This window comes from Saxophila tyrrhenica, assembly GCF_035928015.1.
Source record: "Saxophila tyrrhenica strain CCFEE 5935 chromosome Unknown scaffold_1, whole genome shotgun sequence".
NCBI lineage: Eukaryota > Fungi > Ascomycota > Dothideomycetes > Mycosphaerellales > Extremaceae > Saxophila > Saxophila tyrrhenica.
The window spans coordinates 2,250,660-2,276,224 of record NW_027041733.1 but is presented as its reverse complement, the minus strand read 5'-3'; the positions used below and the strand labels follow the sequence as shown (position 1 = coordinate 2,276,224).

The window sequence follows — 25,565 nt, the reverse complement described above, 5'->3', positions numbered from 1 at the left end:
AAACTCTGACCGCAAGCTCGCAGTCTTTTCACGCTTTCTACCTTTGCTTTCGAGAACAGGGAGCAAAATTGCGGGGCTGCCTTGCTGATATACATACGCCCGGGGATGTCCTCTTTCTTAGATCTACTCTTCAGCGCGAGCTAAGGTGGTCCATCCCCACAAGCGAAAGCGAGTGCGTGCAAGAGAGAACGAGAACGATTCAAACGGCACTTTACAAACTTCGCCGGAGAACTCGATCCCGCCAGACGTCTTGATGCTACTACAGCTGCAAGAAACTCATGGGCGTGCCCGAATACTGTTGGTCGAGCGAGGCGATTTTGTTTGTCAGCCGGGCCATGCGCCCTCATTTGGCCCATCGAAGGATTTTAGTTTCCTTCAGCTCAACACTGGCGCGGAAAGAGTCTTTGCTATTGCCACGATAATGTCCGACATGAAGGATCCTTGACGAGGTAGGTATAGTGTGCGCCTTCCATATGTTATATACACCCTGTCCCTTCGTTCTTGTTGTTGTTCTCACTACAAACCTCTTTCAAAGCGAACTACCCGAGCGAAGATAAAGAAGATGACTTCTAAACAGCTTGACGATCTACGCTCCATCCTCGACCCCTCAGAAATCATTGAACGCGATGCACCCGGCTACACCGAAGCAGCAGCACCATGGAGTCCAATGGCGGACCAACGACCGCCGCTCGTCGTTCAACCGAGCTCCCTAGAATCGATGACCAAAGTCGTCAAGTTCCTCTACGACTCTGACCTGGACTTCGGCATTCGCAACACAGGTACCGGCTCCGTCTCAGCGAGAGATGTTATCGTAAGCACGCATGGCTTCAAGGACTTCGATTTCAACGAGGAAGCGGAGACGTTGACGCTCGGAAGCGGGTATGACTGGGGTACCATCGACCAACTGATGGAGAAGCGGGCACCGGGCTGGCAGGTGGTCGGCGCTCGCTGTACTTGGGTTGGTGTCGCTGGGTCTGCTCTTTGCGGAGGCTTGAGCTGGTTGTCGCATGAGTTCGGTGCGTGTCGATCGTAACTTGTCAACATGAGGCACCCGACACCGGCTGGCGGATTCTGCGTATTGACATTGAGGTACTAGGCATGATCTCCGACCCTCAAAATCTGCTGGACATGCAAGTCGTCCTCCGAGACGGACGAGTGCTCTGGGCGACCGAGGAGCCTGATCTCATGTGGGCGTTGCGAGGAGGCGGCGGTAACTTTGGGGGTCAGTACTGCCTCAAGGAGCCGAATTTCCTGCCAGCATAGCTGAAGCTGATGAACATGCAGTTGTTACGAACATCAGATATCGAGCCCGGAAGTACCCGCTAAAGGTGTACGCCGGAGTTCTAATGTTCCCATACTCTGCTCTCTCTGACGTCTCGAAGCTCGTCTCGAAGATGGCAGCGGAAACAACGGACCCAGCTATCGCCATGCACGTCTGTAACAGAGGGACTGCGTTTGGAGAGGAGCCGCAGGGTGCTAAGCCAGGCATAGCAATCATGATGTACATCTCCTGAAACCCTCACCAACAGATTAAGCACTGATATCCCTCCAGGTACGATGCCAAAGGAGAGTCCCACGCACGCTCCGCCGCCGGATTTGGCTGGTTCTTCCAACACCCCGACGGCGTCGAGTTCGCTGGCCGCGCGATGAGCGTCGCCGACGTCAACGCCCTGGGCGACAGCTTCAAGCACTGGCAAGGCAGCAATAAGTTCTGGCTGTGTGCGCCTTTGTTGAGCGAAATGGACGACGAGACGGTCGTGCGAGCGTGGAAGTGGTGGGAGGACAGCATTAATTTGCACGATGACTTCCAGACTGGGTCGGTCGTTTTGATGGAATTTATGCAAGGGGTGAGTGCCTTCGATCTATTCGTTTGGCAAAGCTGACATACCACAGCCAGCCATGAGCTCCTCCGGCGGAAGGTCGAAGACAGCGTGGCCGCATTACGAACGCCGCCATGTGATGCAGCTGGGCTTGGGTCGCAAGACCGAGGGCTCGCCTGAGAATCTGCGTGAGATGGCCATGAAGCAGTTCACAAAGGCCGGGCAACTGATCGCTGGACCGGAGAAGGACACGAAAGAGTACCACGCCGGCTTCCTGCACGAATGGAACAATCTCCGCGAGGTGTATGGCGAGAACTTTGACAAGCTGAAGGAGATCAAGAAGCAATATGATCCGAAGAATCGGTTCAACAAGGGCGTGTCGCTGGCAGATGAGAAGGTGACTCCGGGGGCATTTGTTTGATATGTCGAGTTACCATTAATATATGCTGGCCAATGCCTAATCTATGCCGTTTATGAACTCCTCGCTAAGCCATCAAATCTATATGTTCCATATCATAGCCACCCTATGCTTCTTCACCCTCACCCTTCTTGCCCTTCCCCTTGAACGGCTTCTTAACCGCATCCACCACCTTCCCAAGCGCCCCAAACAGATACCCGAAACCGAAGCTCCATCCTTTGATGCGGACGGTGTAGATGAAGAAGTACACCAAGAACCAATTACTAAACACAAAGACCAAGAAGATCCCGAAATCCCGCCACTTCTGGCTCGCGTCAATGTTCAGCGTCTCGAGGTACTGGTTGCCGACGCTGTACTGGCAGTACTGGCAATCGCTGCTGGCTTGCGGTTCGAGCAGGTAGCCGCCGGCCGATCGTGCGAAGTCGCCTGCGTACTGCTGGCACGTCTGGCCGGGAGGTGGGTTGAAGTGGGCGGTCTCGGAGGGGTCGCACTGCACGGGGATGCCGTCAAGTGTTGCAGCGAGCACGCCGCCGATCCACCACGTCGAGGGGTTGACCCAGTACATCCAGTATCTCCAGAATACCGGGAGTTGATTGTAAGGACGCACAACTCCGTTAAACAGTGAGAACATGACAAAGAAGAACGGCAGCACGTTCGAAATAACCGTGAACGTCGGAGCGAAAGCGCAGATCCATTGGCCCCAAGATGCCTGGAAGAGGAAGAACAGCATCGTCATCAGGAAGACGTAGCCAGAAACCGAGCTCTCTGTCGGAAGTCCAGTCGCAAAGTACCAGAGCACGAAGTACAGTACCGCCGAGACGATCGCTGGCGGGATCTCGGCGACCACTTGAGCGGTCGTGAAGGCGAACCAGTTGTAGATCCGAGAGGGGTGTTCGCGTGCTTGCCACAGAGCCATGTTGGTGAAGAACTTCGGGAGGACGGCGTTGACCACAGTCGGCGGAATCGTGAGGATGATGAAGCTCGTGAACATACGATTTTGCATGTCCTGGATACTGTAGCCGAGTTGCCAGAAGGTGAAGCCTGATAGGAAAAAAAGGGTCAGCGATGTCTCAAGCTGTGGTAGGGGGGTGCTCCAGGACAAAGGGCTTACCGTTGAAGATGCCGACAATAACAGCAACAAACAGCTTCCCATAGAGATAGCTCGGGTCCTGCACGAAAAGACGTCAGCAAAAATCTCGAGCATCCATCTGGGCTGAAAGCATCTCCAAGCACCACTTCCTAGTCGATGCCGTCTCGGAGAAGCCGCCAGCCTTCACAAGTCTCGACTTACCCGCCAGTACTGCTTAAAAGTCCTCTTCGTCAGCTCCATCGTCTGCAGCCACGTGCTCGCCGCAAACTGCCTCTCCTGCTCCTGCTTCTGCTCTTCCGTCTGCGTTTTGCTCCTCGTGAGCTTCAGACCCTCAATCTCCTCAACAACATCCTGCGCCTCTTGCGAGTTCTTCCACTCGTCGTTCCAGTTGATACGACTACCATCTTCCCGCTTACCGGGGCGCGCAGCAGTTTCGAGGATAAACTCAGCGACGTTCTTGTTCGGTGGACACTGCGTGCCGCGAGCAGCGAAGTAGTCGATGACAGCTTGTCCGTTCTCGCCGACAGGGCCGAAGTAGAAGCAGTTACCGCCGGGGTTGAGGGCGAGAATGAGGTCGAATTGCTGGATGAGGACGCTGGAGGGCTGGTGGATGGTGCAGACGATGGCTTGGCCGGCGTGGGCGAGCTTCTTGAGGAAGCGGACGATTGAGTAGGCGGATTGGCTGTCCAGGCCGGATGTTGGCTCGTCCAAGAAGAGGAGGAGAGAGGGCTTGGCCGCGAGTTCGACGCCGATGGTGACGCGCTTGCGCTGCTCGACGCCGAGGGACATGATGAGAGCGTCTTGCATACTGTTGAGTTCGAGGAGGTCGACAATCTTGTCCACATAGGCCAGCTTCTCGGAGCGAGGCACGCTCGCGTCCTGTCGCAGGATTGCTGAGAACTCCAGAGCTTCGCGGATAGTGGCCGTGCCATCGTGAAGATCTCCTTGCAAGCAGAAGCCAGTGTTACGCTGGAACGCAGGACCAAGAGGTCGACCGTCGACGAACATCTCGCCGGACACGACGCCCATGCTTTGGCGCTGAGAGAGGGTGTTGAGGAGGGTAGTCTTGCCAGCGCCCGACGCTCCCATGAGGGCAACCATCTTGCCTGGCTTGGCGTATCCATTGACATTGTTCAGCAACTGCCTCTCACCACCAAGGTAAGGAACAGTGTAGTTGACGTCCCGCCACGTGAAGATGGAGTCGGATTTGGTGATCTGCTCCAGAGCTTCCTCTTCTGCGCCATCCTCAGCCGGCGAGTCACCAAGACCATCCTCCTTCTTCGCATTGCCCGAGCTGCTGCTTTCGGAACCGCTGGCGATGGCTTTCTCCTCATCAGCCGCGGGAGAAGGCTCCTTGACCTGTTGCTTGGCTTTCCGAGTCTTCTTGAAGATGAGCGCTCCGCCCCCTCCGCCGGAGAACGACATCGTCTCGGTTGCAACCATTGTCACAAGAATGTAAAGTACAATGAAGGCCAAGACGACGCCGAAGTTCCGCCATAGGTGTGAGCGGCTGTAATTGTACTGGGTGCTGAGGTAGTTAGACCCAGTCACAGATGTGGCACCAACATCGGCTCCTGCAATGGCGCAGCCCTGGTATCCAGGCTGGGCACCAGGACCTTGCGGCACGAGCTGTTCCGGAGCGCACTGCATGGTGCGTCCAGCAAACTCGTTCGTCAAGACGGCTTCGAAAGCATAGCCAACCGGGTTGATGTAGTAGATCCAGCCGAACCAGATGTACTCCGAGAGCAGCTGAGTTTTGGGGATCACGTAGCCGGTGTAGATGACCAGCAGATTCAGTGCGATCCCGGAGAAGCGCACTGCGGTGTCAATCTCGGGTGACAAAGAGGCAAACATCCGGTAGAGTGCAGTCAGCAAGATCGTCGTTACGTAGACGAACAACATGTAGATGAAGAACTTGCTGGCGGTAATGTCGAGATTCGTCATGAAGTACATCAGTACTCCGAAGAGGATGGTCTGGACAAAGATCACCGGCAGGTCTGTAATGACCCGCGCAATGACCACAGCGGATGGACGGTAGAAGGCGTAGTCTCGATGCCTAGCAACCACAGCTCTGCCACTGACAGCCTTCATAAGCTCAGTCAACTGCAGCCAACCCAGGAAGAGAATACTGAAGAAGAGCGCGCCGCCACGAGTAAATGCACCGGCCGTGTTCATAGGTTCGCCGTAGAACAGAGAGCCGACGATGAGACCGTTGGAGATGATGATGAAGAGCTTGGTCCAAAGGGTGGTAGTATCGCCAAGGAGCAACCAGAACTCGCGCTTGGTGCAAGCCATCACCTGTTGCGGGAAAGACACGGTGTAAGGGCTCTTCTTCGAGACGTGCTTGGATTTGCCCTCCTGCACCGCGTTCTCGAACTGCTTGGCGTCCTCGTAGTTCGTTTCCTTGAGGTGGTTTTCGTAACCATTGATGTCCTCGAGAACTTTCTGGTAGTTGGGCGACGATCGGAAGGCCTTCTCAAGCTCTTCAGGTGTCTTTGGGGTGCTGTTCTCACAACCCGGACGGAACTTTCGCTCAACTCTGTCGGTCACGGCAGTCAGGAAGTCTGCTGTAGTCTGGCGCTCTGGAGCTTCGAATCCGAGATCAATAAAGTACTGTCTTGCTTCCTTGGCTGGACCCATGAAGATCTGGCGGCCGTCGTCGATAACCAGCACTTTGTCCATGAGCTCGTAGATGCCTTCGCCTGCCTGGTAGAGAGTCGTCAAGGTCGTACGATTGCTGATGTCGGTCATGATTCGCAGCGAGCGGGCGTAGTCGAGAGCTGTAGACGCATCGAGACCGCGAGTCGAATTGTCCCAGGCAATGACAGTTGCCTTGCTGGCCAACGTCTCCGCAATACTGACTCGCTTGCGTTCGCCACCTGAGACACCTCTAGTATACTCGTCGCCCACGAGAGTGTACTTCGTGTGACCAATTCCAAACATCTTAAGGAGCGTATTTGCGATGATATCGATCTCCTCTCTCGCCTTCTTCTTGGTCTTCGTCATTAGGGCAAAGGTAAAAGTCTGCCAGACGTTGAGGGAGGCGAAGTGAACATCGTCCTCCATGTTGTAGTTGACCTCGCCGCGATAAAGCTTCTTCTGCTTATCCGCCGGGATGCCACCATACGAGACGTCACCAGAGACCTCAGCATACGCTGCGCGGTCGTTTGCCAAAACCTTGAGTAGCGAGGAGCATCCGGCGCCGGGACGACCGAGGACCAACATCATCTCTCCGTCACGGACACATCCGGTAAAACCATTGATAATCGTTCTCAGCTCGCCGTTCTTCCTTGCCAGCCCGGGTATAAAGCCTGAAAGGATACGATAGAGATCCGGTCCAAAGGTGCCAAGAATAGCATCCGGCAGTGTCCTCACGAAAGACGCCGTAGATCCAACGCCCTTGACCGTCAGATCCTTGAATATCACGCCCACTTTCTTCGTAGACTTCCCTTCCTCCCGCTTCTCAAAATGGCCTTCCTTCAAGAACTCGCCAAGCTGGAGCTCGTCCTCGTCATCCTCTTCCTCCTTCTTCTCGCCAGCCTCAACGTCCCAATCAGATCGCTCGACCTCTTCAGTAGGATGGCTCTCCGCAACCGAAGCCGTTCTGGCGGTAGTCGGCCGCTCCTGATTAGACTGCCGAGTCGCTTGCCGCGTGAGAGTACTCCGCCTGCTACCGGTCCTTCGCAGCGAAGGCTGGGTGTCCTTTGTACGGGTCCTGCTCATGCCAGTGAGGGTCTTCCTAAGAGCCTCGAGCTGCTCAGCAGCCTCCCGCGTGTTGAACTCGCCCACATCGCGCTCGCCCCAAGTGCCAGATCGTTCAGCGTCGTTGCCTTCATCGTCTTCGTTGTTGTAGACTGTGTGGAGGCGTCCGGCGTCGGGGTGAGGATCGCCACGGTGCCATTGGTTTTGCTGTTGGGTGCCCACACGCTGTAGGCGGTCCTGGTCGAGATGCGAAGCCCACATGGCGGATGTGCAGCTTCTCGCTGCTGTGCTCTTCTCGGGGTCTCAATGCCAGTCCAGCGGTGGTGATGGTGAAACGGGTTGACGGAGAGGAGAAGAGGTTCAAGGAGGCACAAACCTTGTGGGTGAGAGGAGAAGAGAGTGAGAGGAGAAAAGGAAGCACTTGCGGTGTCGTGATGGCGTGACGGGGTGGGTTCTGGATCGGACATATGATTTCCTAACTCCCCTGCCAATGCACGAGGCTGAATAATTGCGATGAAAACTGCTGATGTTGACCGTTAGGCGCTCCACCGTCGTTGCGGTCCGAAACGTCATCCAAGTCCACTCACGCGTTATCAATCGTCTTTTAAACTTTTTTTGTTGTTGAGATTGGCGTCGATTGCCGTGAATCTGCCGCGCAACACCGCGTACAACAAGTCGTGGCGGTATCAACCCAGTCCTTCCTTCATGTGGAAGAATAGGTGGTTCTCGAGAAGAGGAAGTTCTGCAGATACTGCTGGATGGCTACTCAACATCAGATCAACCGATCGAGAGGGGTAGACGGGTCTACCATTGATTGTTCCAACTTGTTTGTTTCGTCTATCTATCGAGATGCTGCCAATTCTTTTGCCCAAACGGCCCAGTGCGGAGCCAACAGCGCACAGGAACGAGGAGCGATTAGCTTAACCACGGCTCCCTCCTTATCCCTCGAACACTCCTCTCCGCTACGCCAACATTACTGATCAAGGGCCCCCTGGAAGGAATCGGCTTCCTTCGGACATCGGGGTTGCGGTCTGACAGCCAAGGCAGACACAAGACTTGGTGTCATAGTTGGCTGTTATCAATCTCTCCTTCGGAATCATAGGGTTGCCCCACTCGTTCCGAAATGAAGGCAGGACAGGGTGTCGTTGAGACACTGATAGAGTAAGCTCGCAATGCGTCTGGTGGACCGCCTTACTCGAGCTGCAAAACCTCCGCGGAGCAGGTGTCGGCACGAGGGCATCGGAGTAAGGCAAACGGTGAGCCTTTGCTTACACTACCAGGACTACCAAGCATGTGGCAGATGGCGCGTTCGCATAAGAAGCTTACATTGACACCATCTCGTCAGCAAAGTGCAGACCGAACCTCTTGACTGTCTTGTGGTTTGTGTGTCTGCCTTGTCCTTCGAGAACATGAAATACATGTAGCTTACCCTTACCCTGACGTCGGGTCGGCATCATTCCACACCAAACACCATCAATGGGTGGCGACATCCGCTCAGTGCCTGCCTTTTGCTGATTGGCGGAATGGAAAACACATCGACGTTCGCAAAACTCTTCTGTGCCACCGCACAAATGGCTCAACGGCAGGGTCAAGTTCTCTCATGATAGATAAGCTCGAGATACGTCTAGAGGAATTTCACAATCTTTGCTGCTCGTCGACGGTATCATTGACCATACAACAACTCACAAGGACTAGAAGTGAAATAGCGACTTGAACACCATGGTCGACATGCACGCTGACTACAGCCCACCGCTGGCGCTCACTGTCATCAGCGCAGTGTTTTTGATACTCGGAGCGATATGCTTCTTGATCATCGTCGGCGACATAGTATGGAGGCGCGGTTGGAACAGTATGATGTGGATCATGATAGTGAGTTCACTTCAATAACAACAACAACACAACAACAGAGCCCACATGCTGACTGATGACGCAGCCCGTCTACCCCATCAATGCGGCATACATGCTACCACTTGAGCTCTACGTCTACTTCAAGTTCGGCAGACCGACTAAACCGGAGCCTCCGCCACCAACCGACGATGTCGCGACCGAGAAAGCCCATCAAAGCCACGACACCTCACCCAACAGGACAGAAGACGAGCCAGCAGTTCCAACAGCCCAGCACGAGAATATCCCTTCTCAGACCAACCCAGCCAACGAGAATGGCTCCAACGACCCTAACCTCGAAAAAGGCCCCTCGGAATCAGGAGAAGCGTCCCACTGCCACCACCACTCCTCCGCCCGCCCAATGTGGGCCACCGTCCTCATCGGCGTCTCCCACTGCGGCGCCGGCTGCGTCCTCGGCGACATCGTCGGCGAATGGCTCGTCTACGGCACCAACGCCACGCTCGGAGGCGCGATGATCTGGGTCGAGCTGCTGGTCGACTACGCTTTCGCTTTACTGTTTGGTGTGGCGTTCCAATATTTCTCGATTGCGCCGATGAGTGGTGATTATGGGCCGAAGAGTGTATGGAGAGCGTTGAAGGCGGATTTCCTGAGCTTGACGAGTTTCGAGGTGGGCGCTTTTGGGTGGATGGTAAGTAGTTGCCTGTGGAGCATGTCGCTGCTATGTCTTATAGCAGCCGAAACTGCCCTTCCCTTTCCATATGTAGGAAGAAAAGAATGCTGACGCTTCTCATCTAGGTGATTTACCAGGTCGGTATCTTTGGGTATCGGCTCGAGATGACTACATATACGTACTGGTGGTAAGTCGCGAGAACCTTGAGCTGCTATATATGGCAAGGTGTGCTGACAGCCGGTATAGGATGATGCAGATTGGAATGGCGATGGGATTCGCGACAGCATTCCCAGTAAACTGGCTGTTGATCACCAAAGGGATCAAAGAGCCCTGTGCCTGATTGACTGCGTTTGTACATTCGGCGATTTCAATCACGCTATAGCGGCCGTCATCTATGCGTCTATGGTGTATTCTATCGGCAAGATCCATGGTCTTCGCAGTTCTTTTCCTGACTTCGCTCACTCGGCATCCTCTTTCATCTCAACCTCCTTCTCCGCCTTGCCGCCAATCGCATACGCCTCCATATCCTCCGGCGTGACGTCGAAGTTCTTCCGCAGTCCTGCGAGACTTCGGTCGACGAAGAGGTAGTCGACCTGCTCTAGCGTTTTGCCACCAGCTACGAACATGTCAGCTCCAGCTTCGCAGAGTATTGATATGCTTTCGGTCAGCTTACTCTCAGGAATAAGTAAGTAGACGAAGATGATGGCAATGACGTTGCCGCTGATCACCCAGAGCCAGAAATACCACCCGATGCGGTTGAAGCCGATGGCTGCTGGATGTTAGCAACCTGTTCCATGTTTCCTAACAAATTTCACGTTACTCACGTCCCGCGAACACCGTTATAAACGTCATTAGCCTTCTCCAGAGAACCGAAAGATCAGCGGATATCTCAGACATTGTCAGGCGATGCCGTCTCACCATTCACCAAAAGCCGTCGCTCCAGCACCAATGTGCCGATACTCCAACGGTGCGATCTCGGCACACACAAGCCACACGCTCCCCTGCCACGCATAACCGAATGTCGCAAGGAAGAGGAAGATGATCGCAATCGAAGCCCACTGAATATCCGGGTGTCCTGATCCGACGGCCACCAGAGCGGTGAACACTGTAATAAGGACGGTCATAGCCATTGCGCCGTACAGCAGGACGGAGCGGCGACCGACTCGCTCGACGGTGAAGATGAGGGGGATACAGCCGAGGGCGAAGAAGATGTTGAGGACGCCGGAGAGGAGGGAGACGAGGCTGGGTTTGGCGACGGTGGAGAGGATGACGCTGCCTTTGAGGAGTCAATTCATGGATGTTCTCGGGATTGGAGATCAGAGATGGACTTACTGTAATATGCGATCAGGCTGGAACCCATCCACTCGCCTGGAGATGGCATCAAATCAGTAACAACCCACGACCTCCATTGATAAACAACTCACGGATCATCGGCAACCAAAAGCAGATACAAATCCTCCGCACGATCTTCATCCGGGTCTTATCGACAATGCCCATACTCAGGAAGTCCGTCCAGCGGAGACTCGCATTGGCTTCCAATTCAGCTTCGATGTTGGCCAGGATTTCTCGCCGAGTGTTCTGCACTTTGTCATCGTTGACGTCGGTGTCGTTGAGTTGGGCGAGGATGGCGTCGCCTTCTTCGAAACGGTTGCGGGCGTAGTACCAGCGTGGCGTGTCTGGTAGAAAGTACATCATCCCGCCGGAAACGATGGCGAAGATGCACTGGAAGGCGATAGGGATCCGCCTGGGGAGTGTCAGAGGATGAGCGTGGCCAATCTGGATTGATTCGTACTTACCAGGACCACTGAGCATCGCTCTTCGTGAAGCCGTAATCGATCCTACCGCACATTAGCACTCTTCCCGTGAGCACACATCATGCTACCAGACTCACCAATACGCCAACGGCACGCCCGAAATCAACAATGCAGCATTGAAAGCATTCGCGGGCCCACGATCCCCAATCTCAATCCCCGTCTCGTTCAAATACGTCGGCACAGCGCTGGAAATACACCCAATGGCAAAACCAGTAAAAAGCCGTCCGACAATCAACTGCGCAACACTATACGAAGTCGCCTGAATAATAGAACCAACAATAGCACCGATATTTCCCAAAATAACCGTCCCTCGACGCCCAATGTTAAAAGCGAAAAAGGCAACCCCAACAGCCGTCACGCACGCGGCGAGGTCATATGAGGCGGTGATCATGGGGATCACGTAGTCGCCCGTCGGGTTGCCGATGGCGTCGAGGAAAGGCGGGTGCAGGAGGACGCCTCCTAGCACTCCGGCGTCGTAGCCATACCTGGGATCTTGGGTTAGATCGTGGCAATCCTTGGGAGAGAGAGCTTGGAGAGGCTTGGGTACATCATGAAGCTTGTTCCGCATATTATTTTCATCAATAGGTATAATCGCTGGCCTACAAGGTAAAAGGATTAGCGAGTGTTTGAGACGTGGTTAGGGTTTGGTACCTTTTAGTGTTATGAGCCCCATATTGACTTGTGTTGGCGTGGTTAGTATGGTATGGAATCCAAAAACTTGAGCACATAAATTTCAAGTTTTCCACGAGTCTTGCTTCGTTCAGATAAGAAATGACATGGCTACGGCGCACTACCTCGGGTGCCATGACTTGTCAGTGTGTTTCATGTTCGGTAAACGTTCACCGGGAATAACATTTACCCTCCACAACGTGAAGGTGATCGATGTGGAGACCTCCATTCTTTCACTGCACGTCAAGACATCGACGTCTGGCAGGCGACACCAGTCCTGCGTGCAATCATTGCAAGACGGCGGCCATCAGCGACGTCTTGAGGCGTGCTGGTGAAGAATGAGATGATGTAGAATGCTCTGTGTTGACATGTAAGCTAAAGCAAGTACGAGCAAACACTGAAGCCTGACTGTCCACTCCGCCGACACTCCTTCCATTAACATTCGCCTGCGAGCAACAGAAACATACCACATGGCCGATGTCCGCCATCTGTTGTATCACCTCTATTCCCAGCAGACAGCAGACGCTGCAGCTTAGCCAGCACTCACTCCCGAGAACATCTCCGCAATTTGCGGATGCACACGTCAAAGCATCTCTCGTCACTCATGCCGTGTCGTGGCTGGCTGATGTCTGGACCTTTGTCGACGGTAAAGCTCACCATCCGAAGCCGAATCTGTAGTAGCGGTCCTCGTCGTAGATTTCCTCCGGCACAGTGACATTCTCAGTCTTCGGATCCTTGATCTTCAACTGATCGGCGAGCAGCTTGCGGATCCTCTTCTGCGTGACCCTGCACTGCTTCGCGTTCTTTTCGCAATCGGCATGGCACACTCCTGGCGCAGGCTTCTCAATTTCGTTGCCGTCCGCATCCACTGGAGCGGGAGCCTCGGCAACGGACTTGTTGTTGATGCAGGTGTAGCATGGCCCGTCGAAGATCTTGATGATGTTGAGCACGCTCGAAGCACCCTTCCGCTCTGGTGTGCGAAGGGTCTCCATGAGGTCTCCGACCCTGCGCACAAGGCTATGCATCGAAACGCTGCCGTTGCGGAACGATGCAGCACTCTGGGGGATGTTTGTCCGGTGGAGAGCAAATGAGCGAAGGTCGACAGAGTCTTTGAGGCAGCGGAAGACAGCAGTGGCTTTGTTAGACTAGAAGCCTCGAGATCCGATGCGGATGTTGCGCAGAAAGCGACGCATGCTGCCGAGGCTTTCGAGGAAGACTTGGAGGTTGGAGAAGTTTTGGAACTCGAACTCGTTGGCGTAGACCATGGGTGCAGTCTCTGAGTGTATTTGCTTGTTCGCACGAAGCAGCGCAAGCGCACTCGGGGGCTTGTTGTCCCAGGCGCGGGTCGTAGTGTTCCACTTGAGGCCTTTGTTGCGTCCATTGCGAGCGTTCCAGTCGGAACGTACAGCGCGGCGGGCCTCGTTGGTACGCCTTGCGGTAGACATCTGAATTGGAGCATCCTCTTCGAGCAGGTAAGAGAATATCATGTTGCGTATCTCTGGAGGAAAGTCGAGGAAGCTGACACCCTTCTCGGGCTCGAGCATGAGCACATGACGTCCCCGGTATGGGCCTTGGGTGATGACCAGCTGCAGAAGTCAGTACGGGTGGCGTGGCCGCGAGATATTTGCACGATGACTTACCGGCACGAGCGAAAACATCTCTGGGTAGTTGACATCGACAACGCGAGAGTAGTTGACCATGGAGTCGTTGACCTATGCATTGTCAGCTTTCTGAGGCCAAGGGGTTTAAGCAGCCCAGTGGTGCCTACCTTGGTGACGGTCAACGTCTCACCCTTCTTCTCCAACAGCTTAACGTCAGACTCTCATAGACGAAAGCCAGGCGCCACGGCAACTTCTTCCTGGACCATCAGCTCTTGGGGCTTCATCTTGCTGATGTCCGGTCCGACGCCTTTGGCGGTGGCGAAGTCTTCTTCCTCGGAGTACTCTGCTTCAGCATCTGCGATCTCCTTGAGCTTGAGCGTCGACGCCTCAGCAGACTTGCGCTTCTTCCTAGCAGGCTCCTCTGTATCCCCTGCAGGGGGCTTTGTGCGTTTCCTCACGCCGCTTGGACGCCGCACCGACGGGTCTTCGTCCTCGCTGTCCGCCCCCTTGCCCTTCGCGCCCGCCTTCTTGCCTCTCGCTCTCGTGCTCGCCATCTCCGTGTCTTGATCAGTGCTGACGTGGGTATCCGGGATCACTTTGCGTGGGAGAATGGGGAAGTTGTCAAGGTGGGGGATCAACTCGCGGTGGAGAAGGGTGCAGATGTCAAGTCGTAAGTTTAGGATGTGAAGTCCAAAGCCAGAGGATGCAGTGTCCCCTGCCAAGGCAAGGTAAGGCACCCATTCACTCGCAAACGGAAGGAGCGCACGACACGCGCTTTACGTGTCTGCACGTGGCGCGCCCGTCCTGTGATTTTCATAAGCACGAACACATGCAATTCACTGCAGAAAGAGGGGATTGAAGGTGGAAGAAAGTAGAGTTAGACGGAATCTTTTGATACAAACCTCACACGACCCAAAAGCAGTTACACACGGTTAGAACAAAGGCATACCCATTCCCTTCACTCCCCGCTCGCCCAAGAGATAAATACCGACCAGAAGCTACCCACGGCATCCGGCGGTCGATGCATGGAAAGAAGCTGTACACATACGCTCGCTCCTCTCTTCTTTCGTTCATCCCCTCATCTCATCCCCATACCTCGCCCAGAGATCCATCTCACAGCATCAACCCCAGGGGATTCTCGATCACGTTCTTCAGCTCCCGCATGAAGTCGCCTCCGACCGCGCCGTCCACGACCTTATGGTCAAAGCTGCCCGTCAACACGATCTGCTCATCCCACTCAACACTCTCCTCCTCGCCCTCCTTGGGTATCGCAACCTTCTTTACCGCGCCAACGGCCACGATCGTCGCTTGCGGAGGGTTGATGACCGCAGTAAATCGCTCCACTGCGTCGTTCATGCCCATGTTCGAGATCGTGATGGTGCCGCCCTGGTATTCCTCAGGTTTGAGCTTGCCGTCTCTTGCCCGCTTGCCCAAGTCCTTGATGCTGGCGGAGATGGTCTCGAGACCCGAGCCGATTGCGTTCTTGACAATAGGCGTCATCAGACCAACAGGTGTGGCCACGGCGACGCTGACGTCCACAGTGTTGTGTTGTCGGATCACGACGTTGCCGCCGCTACCCTCCTCCCGCCAGCTGGAGTTGGCCGCAGGCACTTTGCGTGCGGCGACGGCGACAGCTTTGATGAGGAAGTCGTTGACGCTAAGCTTGTACTTGCCGTCGGCAGATGAGTTAAGAGCGGCGCGGAGTTTGAGGAGTTTCGAGACGGAGACCGAGGAAGAGACGAAGTAGTGTGGGTTCTGGTTGAAGGATTGCGTGAGGCGGGCGGCGATGGTCTTGCGCATGGAAGAGGCGGGGGTGTCTTCGTAGATCGGTGCTCCGCCGGCTGGAGCTGCTGCGGCGGCTGCTGGTGCGGCGGGCTTGAATTTCTCAACGTCTTGCTTGGTGACACGCCCGCCAGGGCCGGTGCCCTTCAGCTGTGCAATTGGTACGCCCTTCTCCAGCGCGAGCTTCTTCGCCGAAGGGCTGATGCTAGGCTCACGTTCGAGAGAGGTTTGTAACCGCTCGCCTGAGCTCTCCGACTCCTGCGCGGCAGGTGCTGCCTCCTCTTTCGGCGGTGGTGCAGTTTTTGAGCCTGATTCCGGGGGCTCACTGCTCTCTGCCGCTTCACCTCCAGCGTCTTTCTTCCCTTCCTCCTTCTTCTCCGCGCCCTTGTCTCCACCAGCGTCCTCCACGGTGAACTCCTCGAATGCCGCAACGTCACCAGCCTCCTCCACCATAACGGCGATAGGGTTCCCGACCGGTACATCCTTCTCCCCGCTGTCCTTCAAAATCTTTGCGAGCACGCCCTCCTCTTGGAATTCGAAGTCCATCTGCGCCTTATCGGTCTCAATTTCGACCAGCACATCTCCAGGGTTTAGACTGTCGCCGGGGTTCTTCTGCCATGTGCCAATGTTACCGCTCGTCATTGTGGGACTAAGGGCAGGCATGGAGATGACGGTGTGCGAGGGAAAAGCTGCAGCATAACAAGTCAGTCTGGCGAGTCGAATTGTGAGTTCTGTAGTCGAGTATACATTTTGAGGCATAGTATCGCGCAAGGGCTGAAAGGGCAGGTGCTCTTCTGCGCGTTCTGTTAGCTCGCCATCCTCTTGGAGCTTGTCTCTGTACGATGACCCCTCTGACGAACGTACGCGACAACATCTCGTGATCTGAAAGAGCTCAATGCGCCTGCGTGACATGCTCCCCTTGACGCTCTTGCGAGCACCGCCGCGGCTGACATTGTGCTCGGCCTCCTAGGACTTGGTTGGGGTGTAAGGGAAGTCTATGGTTTAGCTGTGGAGGAGGTGGTGAATGCTGACGGAGCGGCCGAGAGTGAGGTGGTCGAGTAGAGGTGGTGGTGGTTGCGAGGGAAATGTCGGAAGCCGCCAACTATTCTCGTGAGCGTTGAGTGTCAATGCTCCTTCCTCAGCTGGCCTTTGAGATGCGGCCCGCGTCGGCTCGCTAGCTGCGGTTGCTGCCGATCGGAACTCGTGGCAGCTCCAGGCCGCGGAGGAGAGTGGAATAAGTGAGACGGATCGCAAGGGTCTACAGGACAACATTTACTTTCGCTAATACAACGTCGATTGATGGAAAGGGTGCGAACCGAAGCCGAAGGAGACCAGATTCATATGCAGTACCAGTCCGACACATGGTATAGGGATTGCCAGGAGCTGGCATGGCCGAGTCGGAGGAGCAGGCATCGGTTCAGCCGGAGCAGGAGGTCCAACATGAAGACATCAAGAGCCCGGAAGAGCCTATAGAGGAGACGAAGGATAGCTATGAGCAGATCGCTACCGATGCGCAGAACGGCGAGCATCAAGATGTAGACGATGGAGTTCCGGAAGAAGCAGCAAGTCCGGAGGAAGCACCACCTCCCCCAGCGAAGGACAGCGAGGATGGCAGACATATAGAAGAGCCTGTGAGCTCTCTGCCAGCCTCGACGATTCCGCAGACCCCACCACAAGAGACCCCGCCCCCTGTACCCGCGCCGGATACGCCAAGGACCCTCCCCAGCCGGCCTCGGACAGACTCGCAGTCAACGACGGCCACGAATGCTACACGAAACACCGCCCGAAGCACACGGTCGAGTATGGTCTTCGTCGTCCAAGCGCTCGAATCGATAGCTGCGTCTAAGGATGCAAGGAAGCGAAAAGCGCTTGCAGACAGCACACAGAGAGCCCTGTCCGCTATACGCAGCGCACAAGGAGACGCATCGCAGATCAACCCGGAGGTCCTATTCGAGCCTCTCAACCTTGCTACGGAAGCTTCGACGGTCACGGTGGTGATTACTGCGCTGGACTGTATAGGCAAGCTGATCAGCTACTCCTACTTCTCCGCTCCTCCTCCAGCAGCAGAACCTCCACGGCAATCAGCAGATGGCGCACTTCCCCCGCCTCAGCAGCGGCAGCAAGCGCCTCTCATCGAGCGAGCCATCGACACAATATGCGACTGCTTTCAAGGAGAAGCGACGCCTTCGGAGGTGCAGATGCAGATCATCAAGAGCTTGTTGGCGGCCATCCTGAACGACAAGATTATTGTGCATGGTGCCGGACTACTTAAGAGTGTGCGGCAAACGTACAATATCTTCTTGTTGTCGAAGAGTTCTGCGAACCAGCAGATTGCGCAAGGGACATTGACGCAGATGGTCGGGACGGTGTTCGAACGGGTCAAGACACGGTTAGGTGCACAGACCGTGAGGATGAACAGTTCGAAGTCGAGTCTAGAAGCAGCTGCATCAACGAATGGAGACCATGATGCCGGTGTCAATGGGACCTCAACGCCAGCTGAAGGGGACGAAACACCCACTGTCGCCGACGGCGAATCAGAAACTGCGGCAGAGAACGACGGCGATTCGAAGCAGAAAATGACGCTGCAGACTTTCGAGACTCGGAAATCATTCGATGACACCAAGCTCACCGACACCGCGCCGACCACAGTCACCAGAACAGGACGACCATCGAGAAGCGCACAGCAAGGCTCCCGTAACACCTCTGGCCACGACATCCCGGCGATCACCGTTCAGAACGGCGAGATACCTGATAGCGTCATCTCGGAAGACGACGAAGAGGACGAAATCTATGTCAAAGATGCCTTCCTTGTCTTCCGTGCGATGTGCAAGCTGTCGACCAAGCCTCTGAGGAAGGAAGATGCTGTCGACATCAAAAGTCAGGGCATGCGTAGCAAGCTGCTGAGCTTACACATCATCCACACTGTTCTCTTCAACCACTCCATCGTATTCACGAGCCCGCACGCCACGATCAAGAGTTCTGGATCTGGCGAACCCACCGGATTCACGCAAGCTATCAAACAATATCTCTGCCTCAGCTTGAGCCGGAATGGCGCCAGTTCGGTGCAGCGAGTCTTCGAAGTTGCAGCTGAGATCTTCTCGCTCATGCTCCGCCATCTCCGCGCCCAGCTCAAACGAGAGCTCGAGGTGTTCTTGAAGGAGATATACCTCGCCATCCTGGACAAGCGAGCTGCACCGAACTGGCAAAAGCAGTACATCGTCTCACACATCTTCGCCTATCTGGGCTCGGATCCGAAAGTACTGGTTGAGATATACTTGAATTACGATTGCGATCGGAATGCACTGGACAACATGTATCAACGCATCATTGAGCATGTGAGTAGGGTTGCTGGACAGCCGGCTCAGGTCAATGGGTTGCAGCAACAAGCGTATCAGGATCATGTTGCTTCGAAAAAAGATCAGACAGCTTCTGGTGGCTCAGACTGGAGAGAAAGAGGCACACTTCCACCAAGCCTCGCGACGGCGAATATGGGTGGCAGTAGCGCGACGCAGGCCATGTTCCAGGACGAGGGCTTTCCATTGGAGTATGCGATGAAGATGCAGGCTCTTGAATGCCTGGTCGAAGTCTTGCGCAGTCTGGTAAGATGGGGCCAGCAAGGCATGGCTTCCGCTGCAGCGGCAGAGAGCTCGCTCGCTGCTGGTGATATGGAAGGCAGAGGAAGCTCAGAAGAGCTGCGCGAGTCGATAGATACGCGTGGCGGCGAGATGGTCGGCACACCAACGACCACTGATGGCTCAACTCTAGCCTCAGGCAACTCCTACTTCACCGGGACGGTCCCGGATACGCCAGTCGTCGAAGATGATCCAGCGGAGCTCGAGAAAGTGAAGGCGCGGAAAACAGCCCTGAACAACGCCATCCGCCAGTTCAACTTCAAGCCTAAACGAGGCATCAAACTGCTCATTAGCGACGGCTTCATCCCGTCTTCAGATCCGCGAGATATCGGCCGTTTCCTCATCTCCAACGACCGCCTGAATAAGAAAGCTCTTGGCGAGTTTCTCGGCGAAGGTGATGACGAGAACATCAAGATCATGCACGCTTTCGTGGACAGCATGGAATTTGCGCGTACTCGCTTTGTAGATGCTCTGCGAAAGTTTCTGCAGTCTTTCCGTTTACCAGGCGAAGCGCAGAAGATTGATCGTCTCATGCTCAAGTTCGCCGAGCGGTACACGAGCGGCAATCCTAATGCGTTCGCCAACGCCGATACTGCGTACGTGCTGAGCTACAGCGTCATCATGCTCAACACCGACCAGCATTCTGCGCAGGTGAAGAATCGCATGACCGTGGAGGACTTCATCAAGAACAACCGCGGCATCAACGATAACGCCAACTTGCCTGATGAGTACTTGCAGGGCATCTACAACGAAATCCGCGAGCACGAGATTGTGCTCGACACGGAGCGCGAGACGGAAGCCAACCTTCGTGGCGCTGTGCCTGCGAACGATCGACAGGGTGGGCTAGCAAGTGTTGTCGGAAATCTTGGGCGTGACCTGCAACGGGAAGCGTACGCCGCTGCGAGCGAGGAGATGAGCAATCGTACCGAACAGCTTTTTCGCAGCTTACTGCGGGCGCAGAAGCGAGGTGGCATCGTTACCGGCCTCGGTGGTCCTGCTGTTGGCAAAGCATCGTTCCTAACTGCTTCGTCGTTCAGGCACATTGGTCCGATGTTCGAGGTCACTTGGATGGGCTTCTTGACTGCGCTATCCGGTTCAGCGCAGGAGACGCAGAACCTGGAGACGATCAGGCTGTGCATGGAAGGGCAGAAGTTGGCGATCCGGATCGCTTGCTTGTTCGACTTGCAAGACCCACGGCAGGCTTTTGTGGGCAGTTTGGCAAGAAGCACGAATCTTTACAATCTTGTCGAGATGAAAGCAAAGAACGTCGAGGCGCTGAAGGCTCTACTGGAGGTTGCACAGACAGAGGGCAACCTGCTCAAAGAGAGCTGGAGAGACGTGCTAACCTGCGTGAGTCAACTAGATCGGTTCCAGCTGATCAGTAGTGGTGTCGAAGAAGGCGCCGTCCCAGATGTCATGCGCAGCCAGACCATGGGTCATGGCGGACAAACACCATCACGGAAGAGCATGCAAGTGCCACGCCGCCCTACGAGTCGAGCACCTGGCTCTTCAGCCTCTGGCAATTACCAACTCGACATTGCTGAAGAGTCACGCAGCGCGGACATGATACGAGGCGTTGATCGCATCTTCACCAATACGGCGAATTTGTCAGGCGAAGCGATCGTGCATTTTGTCCGCGCACTTACGCAAGTCAGCTGGCAGGAGATCCAGAGTTCTGGCCAAAGCGATTCGCCTCGCACATACTCCCTGCAGAAGCTGGTCGAAATTTCTGGGTACAACATGCTGCGTGTCCGCTTCGAGTGGACGAATATCTGGCAGGTTCTCGGCCAGCACTTCATCGACGTGGGATGTCACAACAATACGCATGTGGTCTACTTTGCGCTCAACAGCCTGCGACAGCTAAGTATGCGGTTCATGGAGATTGAAGAACTGCCTGGATTCAAGTTCCAGAAGGACTTCTTGAAGCCCTTCGAGCTGATTCTGGGCACAGCGACTCAAGTCGCAGTCAAGGATATGGTGCTGCGGTGTCTAATCCAGATGATACAGGCGCGAGGTGACATGATCCGCAGCGGATGGCGGACAATGTTCGGCGTCTTCACTGTGGCAGCCAAGGAGCCGTACGAGAGCATCGTCAACCTGGCTTTCGACAACGTGACGCAAGTCTACAACGACCGCTTCGGAGTAGTGATCAGCCAAGGCGCGTTTGCGGATCTGGTGGTATGTCTGACGGAGTTCAGCAAGAACATGAAGTTTCAGAAGAAGAGCCTGCAGGCCATCGAGACCCTGCGGAGCAGTGTGCCGAAGATGCTGAGGACGCCCGAGTGCCCACTGTCGCAGCGCGCCGCTGGTGAGAAAGAGAAGCCTCAAGCGGAAGGCATGCCCAAGCAGCCAAGTCGGCAGACGCAAGAGGAGCAGTTCTGGTTCCCGGTGCTGTTCGCTTTCCACGACGTGCTGATGACGGGCGAGGACCTGGAAGTGCGGTCGCGAGCACTGAACTACCTCTTTGACACGCTGACGAAGTATGGCGGCGACTTCCCGCGGGACTTTTGGGACACGCTTTGGCGCCAGCTCCTGTACCCGATCTTCATGGTGCTCAAAGACCGCAAGGCTCTCAACCAGGACGCCATCAACCATGAGGAACTTTCCGTCTGGCTGAGCACGACGCTGATCCAGGCGTTGCGGAACATGATCTCGCTGTTCACACACTTCTTCGAGAGCCTGGAGTACATGCTCGATCGCTTCTTGGATCTGCTGGCGTTGTGTATATGCCAGGAGAACGATACGTTGGCGAGGATTGGCAGTAACTGTCTACAGCAGCTGATCCTGCAAAATGTGAAGAAGTTCAGCCCAGAGCACTGGGAGAAGATTGTGGGTGCTTTTGTGGATCTGTTCGCCAGGACAGAAGCAAGGGAGTTATTCTCGGCGGCGACTAATAGTGCGTATGAGAGGCGAGGCAGCTCGTACGGCAACGGAAATGGGAATGGGGCAGCAGAAACGCCAAAGACTGCTTCGGTGATGACTGGGCATGATGCGCCCTCGGCGAGCAATGCGCTGAGGATTAACGGCTTGCCTCAAGAGAGCTCGGCGGAAGTCTCGACCGTCAATGGCGACAGCAGACCACCCACTCTTCGAACCGAAGACTCCAACTCACTCAGCATGTCCGACGAAACCAGCCCTTCCCGCGCCCCGCCCACCACCAACACCAAACCCTCCGATCTCGAAGACTTCGCCTCCGCCCCTGCCTCTCAACACCAAGCCCCCATCATCGTCACCGCCGCCCGCCGCCGCTACTTCAACCAGATCATCACCAAATGCGTCCTCCAACTCCTGATGATCGAGACTGTCTCCGAACTCTTCAACAACGACGCCGTCTACGCCTCTATCCCCTCGCCCTTGCTGCTCCGTCTCATGGCTCTGCTGAAGAAGAGCTACCACTTCGCCAAACGCTTCAACGACGACCGCGACCTGCGCACTCGACTGTTCAGGGAGGGGTTCATGAAACAACCCCCGAATCTCTTGAAGCAGGAATCCGGCTCTGCGTCTGTCTATGTCCTCATCTTGTTGAGGATGTACGCCGATACGTCCTCCGATCGCGCCGCCTCGCGTCCCGAAACCGAAGCAGCGCTCATCCCCCTCTGCACCGACATCCTCACCTCCTTCGTCAGTCTGGACGAAGAAACCCAACAGCGCAACATCGCCACTTGGCGCCCCGTGGTCGTCGACGTGCTCGAAGGCTATACCTCCGGCTTCCCAGCTGAAGACTTCGCACGGCACGTGGAGACTTTCGCTCCGTTGGCCGTCGGGTTGATGGGGCGGGAGATGGGAGGGGAATTGCAGAAGGCGGTGCAGGGGTTTTGGGGGAGGGTGTGTGAGGTCAATTTGGGGTTGGGGAAGATGGAGATTGGGGGGCCCACGCCTGTGAGTCCGAGGGCCAGCAGTGGTGTATTTGGTGGAAGGAGGGGGAGTAGAGCCGCCAGATGAGGGGCATGCGTTGGTACAGGAGTTGGAGAGGGGATTGTGCAGCGTTCACGCAGGGGTTTGGGGTGTAAATGCTGTAGGGCACGTTACCTTATAGAGATGTAGGAATAGAGCATCTGATAGCATCTCGTGTAATGAGCCGCTGGCATGTGATCTCGATATCATTGGTCAATGGCGTGTCGTGTGCCCTCGAAAGTGCCGAGTTTTGGCGCTAGTGGGAGCCGATGTAGGAATTTGAAGGTTCGCTTTGAAGCTTTTCTTTGCCTGCACTCTTTCACCATGTAGCACGAGTTCACCCAACCTCGATTGAGCCTCACTTTCGAAAGATGCCTCATCTGAGGTCGTCGACCTATCTCTATCCCACTAATTGCGGCCGGTGACTGCAGCATCGTCTTCACCCGAGAGGCTTCCTTGAAGTTCACCTCGACTCATATCCTCCACCTCGAAGTCCGGCAAGATGAGGAGTTCTTGCGTCTTCTCCGGTCTTTCGCACCCGCAGTTGGTGGAAGCGATATGCGAACGGCTTGGACAGAAGCCGTCGCAGGTCGTGTCGAAGAAGTTTAGCAATGGCGAGACTTCCGTCGAGATCAGTACGTTCACGTGCCTGGCTCCTGGTATGGAAGAAGGAGGCTGACGTTGAGGGCAGAGACGTCGGTGCGCGATCAGGAGATCTTCATTGTGCAGAGTGGCAGCAGCGAGTATGTTCACCTGGACCGAGAATCGGGGAAGAGTGGCTGATCTGAGCACGACAGGATCAACGACAATGTCCTCGAGCTTCTGATCATGATCTCCGCCTGCAAGAGCGGGTCGTCGAGAAAGATCACTGGTATGAACACTCGAGACTGCGACTCGGCTGCAAGAGCTAAACAGTGCTTACAGCGGTCATGCCCTACTTCCCCTACTCCCGCCAATCGAAGAAGAAGACACACCGCGGCGCCATCACCGCCCGCATGATTGCCAACCTTATGAAGGTCGCCGGCGTCGACCACGTCATCACCATCGACCTCCACGCCTCGCAGATGCAGGGCTTCTTCAAGTGCCCGGTCGACAACCTCCGAGCAGAGCCGTTGATCGCGAAGTGGGTTCGCATGAACATACCGGACTGGCAGGAAGCGGTGGTAGTGAGCAAGAATCCTGGTGGGACAAAACGGGTCACATCATTGGCGGATGCGCTGCAGTTGAGCTTCGGCATTGTGACGACAGAGAGGAGAAGGACACATATGCCGGGCAGCATGTTCAACAGTGGGGTCTTTGAGCCGATGGGGACGGATGGAACTAATGACCGAGATGCGCTGCATCGCGAGGCGTACGAGGAGGCGGAGGTGGCAGATTCTTTCTCATCGGGGAGAACAACAACACGCGAAGACCATGCATATCAGAGCCAACAGGCGCGGACTAACGGCTTTGGACACAACAGAAGAAACGGAGCGCCGAGGGCTGCGAATACGATGCCTGCTGGTCGTTGGTCTCGGCTGATGAACGGTGACTCGCCTTCCAGCCCCCTTTCCAACTCGCACAGGGCTGGCTCGGTTGATACGGAAGATGGGAGGAGCTCGCCCACTCCAGGGATTCAGAGGCATTCCACAGCACTGGGGGTCTCACGGCACCACGACGAAGACGGTTACGAAGAGTATGGGGATGGTGAGGACGATGAGGTCAGTACACTATCCAGACCATGTGGATCTCTGCTAATGGTCTTCTCAGAGTGCTCGGGATGTGATTACCGGCCGTCTCATCCACGGCCACATCGTCGACGATGACGCGCCTTCGCCTGGCATGTCGACTCGCTCCGCATCCATCACAAACGGCAACGGGGCACGCTCCGCCAGCGACGAGAACGAACTACCCGAGCCTATGACCCAATCTTTCATCTCAGTCACCTCCGAACGTCCCATGGGCGCACCACAGCATGGCCTTGGCGGTACCGGCGACGCAACCGCCTCAGACGAGGAAGAAGAAGAGGACCTCCGCAACCCGGACGTGGAAACCACCGTCACACTCGTCGGCAACGTACGCGACAAGCCGGTGCTCATCGTAGACGACATGATCGACAAAGCTGGCTCCTGGATCGCGGCAGCCGAGACCGTCGTCAAGCGCGGCGGCGCGACAAAAGTCTACTGCATGGCTACGCACGGACTCTTCGGCGGCGACAGTCTCCAGGAGCTCGACGCGTGCGAGGAGATCGAGGCGGTGGTCGTGACGGATGCTTTCCCGATCCCTGAGGAGAAGAGGCGAGGAGTGAAGAAGTTGCGTATTCTGGACGTGAGTGGGCTGCTGGCGGAGGCGATTCGCAGGAACTATCACGGCGAGAGCATTACGCAGCTTTATGCGCACTTTGACTGAGGTGAGCAAGCGGCGGTCAGGTGAGATGGTGGGTATGTTTTGACGGGTGAGATACCCGGGCGTTCTGGGTAAGAGGAGTTGTGGGCGGCATACATCTGCAATCATACGGCCAGAGCTCAATCGGCGTGGATCTGTCTTGTTTGGCTGCCGGACAGCTGATCCTTATACCCAAACAACAGCACGAATAACAACGAACACTGACAAACATCACCAAAACCCCACCCTTTCTCCTTTTCACTT

General features: G+C 55.5%; 12 protein-coding genes across 12 annotated transcripts; 6 read left to right on the top strand and 6 right to left on the bottom strand.

Moving 5' to 3' along the window:
* Nucleotides 1-562: 562 nt before the first annotated feature.
* LTR77_000995 (uncharacterized protein) lies at nt 563-1,263 on the top strand (the record flags this gene model as incomplete). The annotated part of the gene is made up of 2 exons (XM_064798259.1): nt 563-1,016; nt 1,097-1,263. 2 exons carry the CDS (start codon nt 563-565, stop codon nt 1,261-1,263), a joined length of 621 nt encoding a protein of 206 aa, XP_064664493.1.
* An 83-nt stretch (nt 1,264-1,346) lies between these two features.
* On the top strand, nt 1,347-2,241 carry LTR77_000994 (uncharacterized protein; the record flags this gene model as incomplete). Its single annotated transcript, XM_064798258.1, has 3 exons — nt 1,347-1,501; nt 1,553-1,847; nt 1,894-2,241. 3 exons carry the CDS (start codon nt 1,347-1,349, stop codon nt 2,239-2,241), a joined length of 798 nt encoding a protein of 265 aa, XP_064664492.1.
* A 103-nt stretch (nt 2,242-2,344) lies between these two features.
* On the bottom strand, nt 2,345-7,291 carry SNQ2_1 (ATP-binding cassette transporter snq2; the record flags this gene model as incomplete). Its single annotated transcript, XM_064798257.1, has 3 exons — nt 2,345-3,279; nt 3,350-3,407; nt 3,530-7,291. The coding sequence occupies 3 exons, from the start codon at nt 7,289-7,291 to the stop codon at nt 2,345-2,347; spliced, it is 4,755 nt and encodes a 1,584-aa protein (XP_064664491.1).
* Nucleotides 7,292-8,749: 1,458 nt separating this feature from the next.
* Nucleotides 8,750-9,639, top strand: LTR77_000992 (uncharacterized protein; the record flags this gene model as incomplete). The annotated part of the gene is made up of 3 exons (XM_064798256.1): nt 8,750-8,899; nt 8,964-9,563; nt 9,607-9,639. The coding sequence occupies 3 exons, from the start codon at nt 8,750-8,752 to the stop codon at nt 9,637-9,639; spliced, it is 783 nt and encodes a 260-aa protein (XP_064664490.1).
* Nucleotides 9,640-10,459: 820 nt separating this feature from the next.
* Nucleotides 10,460-11,927, bottom strand: LTR77_000991 (uncharacterized protein; the record flags this gene model as incomplete). The annotated part of the gene is made up of 4 exons (XM_064798255.1): nt 10,460-10,821; nt 10,970-11,289; nt 11,342-11,383; nt 11,437-11,927. The coding sequence occupies 4 exons, from the start codon at nt 11,925-11,927 to the stop codon at nt 10,460-10,462; spliced, it is 1,215 nt and encodes a 404-aa protein (XP_064664489.1).
* Nucleotides 11,928-12,630: 703 nt separating this feature from the next.
* Nucleotides 12,631-13,020, bottom strand: LTR77_000990 (uncharacterized protein; the record flags this gene model as incomplete). Its single annotated transcript, XM_064798254.1, has 2 exons — nt 12,631-12,646; nt 12,686-13,020. 2 exons carry the CDS (start codon nt 13,018-13,020, stop codon nt 12,631-12,633), a joined length of 351 nt encoding a protein of 116 aa, XP_064664488.1.
* A 153-nt stretch (nt 13,021-13,173) lies between these two features.
* LTR77_000989 (uncharacterized protein) lies at nt 13,174-13,728 on the bottom strand (the record flags this gene model as incomplete). Its single annotated transcript, XM_064798253.1, has 2 exons — nt 13,174-13,614; nt 13,669-13,728. The coding sequence occupies 2 exons, from the start codon at nt 13,726-13,728 to the stop codon at nt 13,174-13,176; spliced, it is 501 nt and encodes a 166-aa protein (XP_064664487.1).
* Nucleotides 13,729-13,850: 122 nt separating this feature from the next.
* Nucleotides 13,851-14,582, bottom strand: LTR77_000988 (uncharacterized protein; the record flags this gene model as incomplete). The annotated part of the gene is made up of 2 exons (XM_064798252.1): nt 13,851-14,344; nt 14,579-14,582. 2 exons carry the CDS (start codon nt 14,580-14,582, stop codon nt 13,851-13,853), a joined length of 498 nt encoding a protein of 165 aa, XP_064664486.1.
* A 160-nt stretch (nt 14,583-14,742) lies between these two features.
* Nucleotides 14,743-16,053, bottom strand: LAT1 (pyruvate dehydrogenase complex dihydrolipoamide acetyltransferase component (E2); the record flags this gene model as incomplete). Its single annotated transcript, XM_064798251.1, has 1 exon — nt 14,743-16,053. The coding sequence occupies one exon, from the start codon at nt 16,051-16,053 to the stop codon at nt 14,743-14,745; it is 1,311 nt and encodes a 436-aa protein (XP_064664485.1).
* A 746-nt stretch (nt 16,054-16,799) lies between these two features.
* SEC7 (guanine nucleotide exchange protein for ADP-robosylation factor) lies at nt 16,800-22,985 on the top strand (the record flags this gene model as incomplete). Its single annotated transcript, XM_064798250.1, has 2 exons — nt 16,800-18,746; nt 18,768-22,985. The coding sequence occupies 2 exons, from the start codon at nt 16,800-16,802 to the stop codon at nt 22,983-22,985; spliced, it is 6,165 nt and encodes a 2,054-aa protein (XP_064664484.1).
* Nucleotides 22,986-23,439: 454 nt separating this feature from the next.
* PRS1_2 (ribose-phosphate pyrophosphokinase 1) lies at nt 23,440-23,720 on the top strand (the record flags this gene model as incomplete). Its single annotated transcript, XM_064798249.1, has 2 exons — nt 23,440-23,572; nt 23,629-23,720. 2 exons carry the CDS (start codon nt 23,440-23,442, stop codon nt 23,718-23,720), a joined length of 225 nt encoding a protein of 74 aa, XP_064664483.1.
* Nucleotides 23,721-23,866: 146 nt separating this feature from the next.
* PRS1_1 (ribose-phosphate pyrophosphokinase 1) lies at nt 23,867-25,325 on the top strand (the record flags this gene model as incomplete). The annotated part of the gene is made up of 2 exons (XM_064798248.1): nt 23,867-24,637; nt 24,687-25,325. 2 exons carry the CDS (start codon nt 23,867-23,869, stop codon nt 25,323-25,325), a joined length of 1,410 nt encoding a protein of 469 aa, XP_064664482.1.
* Between the last annotated feature and the right edge of the window lie 240 nt (nt 25,326-25,565).